Source organism: Humulus lupulus, chromosome 1, assembly GCF_963169125.1.
Source record: "Humulus lupulus chromosome 1, drHumLupu1.1, whole genome shotgun sequence".
Classification (NCBI taxonomy): Eukaryota; Viridiplantae; Streptophyta; class Magnoliopsida; order Rosales; family Cannabaceae; genus Humulus; species Humulus lupulus.
In genome coordinates, this window is record NC_084793.1 from 17174238 (window position 1) to 17182001 (window position 7764).

Genomic DNA, 7764 nt, shown 5'->3' on the forward strand with positions numbered 1-7764 from the left:
TTTTAAAATACTTAAAATTTCTTTAAAATAGTAAAATTATAATAAACAATGGCATATAAAAAAACTTGAGTTATAAATTCTTGGTGTGCAAAAATCAGCAAATACCATGGACAAAACCCATGTCCCACACTAGCTTTGCCCACTTATATATAGTGGCTAAAGTACAAAACAACAATATATATTCAAGCTGTTAAAGGAAGGTTATGTTTTCCTTTCAAAAGAATCAAGCAAGCAATTTATTATTTATTTTAAATATTTTTAAAGTGGGAAATAAAGAAAATACCATTTTCGGTTCAAATAAGACAATAATTAAAAAAAATTACAATTTTTTATTTTTTTTTAAATTCAGAAGCAATTTGCCACGTAAACCTTAACACTTGAAAAAAAAACAACAAAAAACTCTGTCCAGTTCTTCTGCAAAACCCACCAACTAAACCAACACGTGTCAAATTCAGACGCGAAACTCGTGTGAAAAATCACGTGCTTCGCATGCTCGTCCTTTCCTCCCTCAAAGTCATAAAAACATTTTTTATAGTTTTTAGTTTTTTAGTTTCTAATTTTTAAATTTTTGAAAAATAACACCCTGTTTGTCTGTCTCGTTCTAGAGAGAGAGAGAAAGAGGGTCAGGGAGAGGAATAGAGAGAGAGAGGGTACCAAAATGGGTAAGATAGTGGAGAGGAAGAAGAAGAAGAAAGGGCGACCCTCTCTTTTAGATCTCCAAAAACGGAACCTGAGAGAGCAACAACAGCACCAGAATCAACACCACCCTAAGCGAATTAGCAATTCGGTCCCTCATTCTCAAGATAATTACAAGACTGCCCCTGCTTCGTCTACCCCTAATTCGGTTCGTCGATCTACTCGCCGGAACCCTAATCCCGACCCGGAAAGTCCCAACGCTGAGGAGGAGGATGACGACGAGGACGAAGAAGAGGAATTGGCAGGAAAACGACGCGAGAAGAAGCTCAAACTTGTCCTTAAGTTGCCCCCAAACCAAAAATCCTCTCTCAATTCCGCTTCCCACAATTCGTATGCTTCCGATTCGAATGCCGAAGAAGATAACGCCGCCTCTATTGGTAACAAGAAGCGTAAAATCAATGCGATCGGAGATGGATCTGGGCTCTCTGACACAAAGAAGGTACTGAAAATTTAGGTCTTTATTGGGGAAAGAATGGGGTTATTGAACATTAAACGGTTATGGCTTCTGAATAACGCGGGTTGAAAGCGCCTATCGCTTTTTATTTTAAAATTTTAAATCTTTTGCGGGTGACAATGCGTTGACAATATTGTGAGAATTCCTAGAATTTCGCACTTTGAACTTTGTTGTTTTTCTTGGGTTTTTAGAATTTGAGGAAAGCAGTTGACTTGGTCCATTCTTTTGGAACTCCAGTATTGAATTTTTTGGGAGCAAGATGCCTTTTTTTTCTTCCATTTTTTTTTATTATAATTGTCATTCGTTTTTGAGTATTTTCGATTTATTAGCATTAAATCTGTTTTTTAGTTTACTGAGCTAATAATGATTTTACTGTCATATCTGATAATAAAAAAGTTCAAATTTGTCTTTTCTTCCTTTTTAAACAATTATTATATCACAGTTTGGAACTGTATTTCCCCTTTTTCGAACTTTGAATGGCTGTCTACTTTGCTTTTTCACGGCTACTCCTTTGCTTTGTTGAGTTTTTTTTTCTTCCTTAAAATGGAAATAAATAATATCCATATTTATTTGCTTTGTTAGTTATTATTTTTTTAATGATCGAGTTTACATCAATATTTTCAGGGTATCAAGTCCATTTCTGGAACAATCCCATCAAACACCTTTCAAGGTTTGCTTATAATGAATGACCCTTCACTGGTTAAAACCAATGTTCGATTTTAGAAGTTAATGGTTATGGGGTATTTGCAGGGGCAAAGGCGGATTTGGGACCCTCAACGCCTTTACCCGATATAAAGCTGCTACTGTTCATCCTCGACAGGCTCCAAAAGTGCGTTCTTTTGGGTTCTTGGGTTGTGCTTTGATCTCTTTGATGTACCTTTTGCATGTCAGTATGCTGAACTATTTTAATTTTAATTTCAGGAAGGACACCTATGGTGTGTACTCTGAACCTGCGGACCCTGAAGAGGTTAGTTTTTTACTTTCTTTTTTTGGTTTTTGGAGGGGGAGGGGGAGGGGTTGTAGTGATAGTGCTTTAACTTCAAGACCTTAAAAGTTGTTTTAATTCTATATAAATTAAAATGTTTTGATGAATTGGCAGCTCCCAGACTATCATGAAGTAATAGAGCATCCTATGGATTTTGGGACTGTGAGGAAGAAACTTACTGGTGGTGCTTATGCCTTCCTGGAAGAGTTTGAGGTTGGTTCACTATTCTGTGGTTTCCTTCTCCCTTAAATGTTCTTTTGTTTTTGCTGTTTTTGTTGCTAAAAATTTGCCGAAATCGCTTTTGTTGTCTTATTATCTGAACCTGCTGTGTTTCTACCCAGCTGATTGAATGGGCAGATTGAGTTGTGATTTGGAGTTAAATTTGCTTAACTATTTTGAGAATTGTGTTGCATATATTAGCTTTGTATGCTTTTTTGTAAGATTTAATTGAAATTCTATTTCTTAGTGTCAAAAAGAACCATCATATAGTGGTCCAGGCTTAGCCTAGTTTAAGGTTCAAATTCTTGCCCCATATGTATAATGTATGCTAGAGACACAGTTAGAAGGCTTGTTTGGGTGACTACGTTTATGATCATATTATAGTTGCTTTTTCATATGGCTGGTTGAATATACCGGCTATTAGTAGTTTTCTAACACTTTCTTTTGGCATTAGCCTGTCTACTTTTAAGGTTTTCCCTGTTTTCTGTTTTCAGTAATATTCACTACCAATATTTGTAATATATTACTGTAAATAGTGAGATGGGAAAGGTTTTAAATTACATGTGAGCATTTAAGTGCTCAATTTGGTAGCACTTGTTTATTTTTCAGGGAACTAATTTTGTGCTAGTTTATGTGTAAGAGCAAAGAACGAGACTGCGATGCTTGATTTGGCTGACATGATTTGGAGGATGCTCAGCATTGGATGTTTCAGTCATATTTATTTATGGCTTAAGGAATAAAATACTAGCCTGGGTGGTTTCTCTTTGTTTACATTTTTTTTTCTTCTTTCTGTTTGTTGGGCGCTTTGGAGGCCTTGTTTCTGTGATATTATATTATTTATTGGCTCACTCTTCGTGTAATGTCTTGATGGGTGATATACACCATAGCTACCTCATTATTATATTTTTAAAGCATTGATTGCATCAGCCATTGGCTTAATGATTGATTTTTGTATTTTTTTTAAACAAGATTTTCTGTTACCTTTGGGTGGACGAGGACTGAAGCTTGATTTTATCATCTTGCAGAAAGATATATATTTAATCTGCACTAATGCAATGCAGTATAATGCCCCAGACACCGTATATTTTCGACAGGTATAGTCAAATTTTAACTCCTATTTTGATTCCATTGTCTTAACTACGTATGGTTCATTGACTTTTATTATTTTTTGCAGGCACGTTCTATACACGAGTTGGCAAAAAAGAATTTTGAAAATTTGAGGCAGGATAGTGATGATAATGAACCAGCAGTACCTAAAGTAGTAAGAAGAGGGAGACCACCAACCAAAAATTTGAAAAAACCAAGTTCAGAGTATTCCTCAGATGCTCCTGTTGCTACTACTACTGGAGGGGAGAATGTCACTTTGTCAAATCATGAAATGAGAAAAGGTCCTCATCTTCAAGAGAAGTCTGGTCTGGCAGATTTATCTGGAAGAGTTCATGGTTCACGCAATAATGATGTCTATAGTAGCTGGTTAGCTGATAACAAACTTGAGAGGAATGACGAGTTTACAGGTCTGAAACATGGATTTGATCAATTTCAATTGTCCAGAGTTATTGCATTTATTTTTCAGAAAACTGATGGATACTAATTTTTATTTAATAATAAATTTTATAGGGTCCGCTATGAGGGGTAATTTTAAGAATGGAAAAAAACAATTTATGCTTGATGAGAACAGGCGTAACACTTATATGCAACCTCATCCATCTGCTGGTGGACGTGAGCCGTCCGTGTTGACTACTTTTGATGGAGAAAGAAAACTGCTGATGCCTGTAAGTGTTTTATGCCAATTATTACATAAGATGGTTTATTAAATAGGAAACTGAATCTCATAGAATATGTTAGGGACTGTAGTCCAGAGTTTTATTTTTACTAAAATTGCTTTACTAATCAATATATGGAAGGGTATTTTGATTGGACCACTATCACCTCTGATTATGTCAAGTGGTTGACTTGGAAATATGTTAACCCCCGAGAGGAAGTTTTGTTAACTTCTGTAGTAGCATTATATTAAATGCCATAGTATTTGCTACTGCATTTTTTGGGTGTTTTCTTCTGTTGGTTAGTTGACTTGGTTTCTGTATTAATCAGGTTGGGGTTCTCGTCGAGCATGGTTATGCAAGGAGTCTGGCTCGATTTGCTGCCAATCTTGGACCTGTTGCTTGGAAAATTGCTTCCAAGAAGATTGAAATGACCTTACCAGCTGGTGCTAAGTTTGGCCCTGGTTGGGTTGTAGAGAATGACATCGTGCAACAGAAGCCACTCTTTTTACCAGGACAGCCATCGGTATCGCAGCCCTTTAATGTTTTGTCAAATCCATCATCTGCTGCAACAAGCTGCACCCTTGATTCAAGGGTTGATAGATTGTCACAGAAGCCCGAAGGGGATAACTTGTCAGAGAAGCAAGTGCCTTCAGCTACTACCTCAACGTTGGACAGCCATCCAAGCAAATCTCTCTCTGTGTCAGCCACCACCTCCTCTGCATCCATATTCGGGAGGTCTCCTGAACCTGTCACAGCTAAGGCAGAAACTGTAGAAGGATTGAAACCCAATGCTGGGTTTAACACGCAGAACAGTATTGGTGGGATCAGGCCAAGACCTCCATTTCCAATTCATCAAGGCCCTATGATTCACCCTGGTATGAATGGATTTAACGGCTATAATCTGGCTGCCCAGATGGGAAAACTAATAGGACCACATGCTGGACCAGCTGGTTTTAACATCCAATCATCTCAGATGATCGATACAAGCTCTAGAAACACTAATAAATTTAATCTCGCAACTGGGAGCAGTTTAACTCCTGAAGAAACTAATAAATTGTCAGAAAATCGAAGTACAATAAGTTCCAGCAATCCATTGCCAAATCCTGGGAATGAGGCAGCAACAGCATCGACACCAGGGTTTCATCCAAGGCCATCTTGGCAAGGTTTCTCGCCTCAGCCAAGACCTGATTCAGGGTTGTTGACGCAACAGAAGTCGGATTCAGTTCCACCAGACCTTAATGTCAGATTTCAGTCACCAGGGTCTCCTAGTTCTAGCAGAGTTGATTCAACACAACCAGATTTAGCATTGCAGCTTTGAGAATAATTGAGGTTTTTTTTCTTTTTCTTTTTCCTTGTTTGTCATTCTCGTTAATTAAGTTAACCATAGACCGGTGGGTTCATGATTTGTTGCTCCAAGTGACTGAGGCCAATAGAAAATGGTCTGCGTGTCAGAAGCCGAGTTGGGCCACACCTAACATTATTGTAAAAGATTAGGTTGATTTTGTACAGATTAATGTATTCTAATTTTAGGTCCACAAGTAAAGAAGTTCTCATTTGTATTTGTTGACTAATGAGCTAAGATAAGATGATTATCTAAGTTAGAAATCCTGTGTACTCTAAAAGAAATATAATTTAGATTTGATTAATCTTTCTTTCTTTCTTATGCCATTTCTTTGGAGCTAAATACACTATTTTTAGACATTAAAAGAAGAAGAGAAGTTCGTTTGGTTTAACTTAAAAGAGTTTTTAAAATTACAAAAATATATTTTAATGGATTTTTTTTTTGATATTTGCAGTGTAAGTACATAATTTATTATGTTTGTAGCACTTAAGTACTCAAGTTAGTTTTTTAGCTGCGAAAATATCTTCCGTACATATTTTGGGGCAGTTTAATACAACCGTCAATTCTCTCACCGTTAAGTTCAATTTTGATATGTAGGCGAAAATATCCAATTAAATAGATATTTGAGAAGAAAGTACCCAATTAAAAAGATATTTGTGGCGAAAGTACTCAATTTAAGATATATTTGCTGTGAAAGTATTCAAGTTATAAGTTTCACGCCATGGAGGCGGACTTAACGGCGAAATAAACAGATGCACTAAACTGCACCAAAATATAGACGGAATGTACTTTCTCTGCCAAAAAAATAACTTAGGTACTTCAGTGCTACAAACACAATAATTTACATACTTTTGCTGCAAATATCTTTTTTTTTATTAGAATAAGGATAAAATAAGAAATCTATTATTAGAAATGGACACAGTAGAAAATTTTAAAATTTCATTACAATTTAAAACAACTTTATTTGTTGTTTCAAAAGAGTTTTTTGGAGAAGCTAGTAGAAACTTAGACCCAAGTTGGCAAGACTTATAAAAGCTATTTTGGGGGTATTTTAACATCCAAATTCTATTTTGTATTTGGTTGGATTTCCTAGTCATTTTAGGTTTTTAGTCTAAAAAGCTCTTCCTTGATAAGTTATACTAGTCTAGTTTGGTATTGTTGTGTTGTGAGGAAAAGCAATTGTAGTTGCAACTGTGTTGTAAGGGGAAAAGCTGTTGAATAATTGGTAGATTATAGATTTTAAATTGCTATTAGTTGGAAAAATTGTATCAAAGTTGTTAACCTAATTTTTCACCAACTATAAATAAAAAGATAAAACTCAAAGAAAAGGAAGATCAAATATATGATTTTTACGTGTTTTAAGTTATTAATTAACCCTAATCTACGAGTCAATTGTATTAAGGAAGAAGAACTTGTAATGCTCAAGCTCTCTAAAGATTTATGCATCATTTTCGTCCGCACTCCAGTTGGGATCATTTTACAAGTGATACCCTAGCCCTTATTTATAGGTGGCTGAGGGGGTTACGCTCGTTAATGAGAGCTAGTTACAATAATATTCCCATAATGAGATTAATTTACACGTAAATTATGGCTTATTTCCCAAAAGGTGGGCTTGTGGGCTCCATTTGTCATTCAGTAAGCCCAAATACGAGAATATCAAGCCCACGACCTTATTGGGAAATGTGACTTTTTGGTAATGTCAGGGATAGTTGCACGTATCCCTGTGTCAGGCGGAATCTTGGGACATCCTCTTTGCCGCTTGTACAAAGTTGACAACACTATCTCAGTAGCCACTAACTGTGTCAGGCACGTGTCCATTGTCCCGAATGCCTCTCTAAGTGACACCTGGTAGGAGAATTCTCCTGGGGTTTGATAGGTTAATCATAACTGGAGGAGCTTCACTAGATCAATGTGACCACTTGGGAGGTCACTTCCCGTTCAGAGTCTTCAAGGGATGATTTTATTTACGAACCCACAAGCATGCTCTTCGGTTGTAATAAAAAGGACATCCACATATCTTGCTCTGGATCCCCGAGGAGGATTGAATGGCATAGCCCATTAAGATCACGTTGTCGTATGTAGAAGACACGGATGACATTTCTAACTCTAGCTTTTAGTTGCAGCTTCTGCTTAAATCTTCAATAAGCTCATTTTATGACTGTTTATAAAACATTTTTATTGTACAACTTTTTTTAAAAATTAGCTAAAATTGTTTGCCCTTAATATTTGTAGCTTACTCCAAAAGTGCTCTTCACGTCGAAAGTAAAAATTTATCCAACCAAATCCTAATCACAAAAAGCATTTT

The 7764-nt window shown here is 36.3% G+C and overlaps 1 protein-coding gene across 1 annotated transcript; it reads left to right on the forward strand.

The window, feature by feature from the left end:
- The first annotated feature begins 598 nt into the window (after positions 1-598).
- On the forward strand, positions 599-5763 carry LOC133787501 (uncharacterized). The gene is made up of 9 exons (XM_062225551.1): positions 599-1135; positions 1775-1820; positions 1901-1979; positions 2072-2117; positions 2250-2348; positions 3380-3448; positions 3529-3868; positions 3972-4126; positions 4446-5763. The coding sequence occupies exons 1-9, from the start codon at positions 659-661 to the stop codon at positions 5433-5435; spliced, it is 2301 nt and encodes a 766-aa protein (XP_062081535.1). The 5' UTR covers positions 599-658; the 3' UTR covers positions 5436-5763.
- The last annotated feature ends 2001 nt before the right edge of the window (positions 5764-7764 follow it).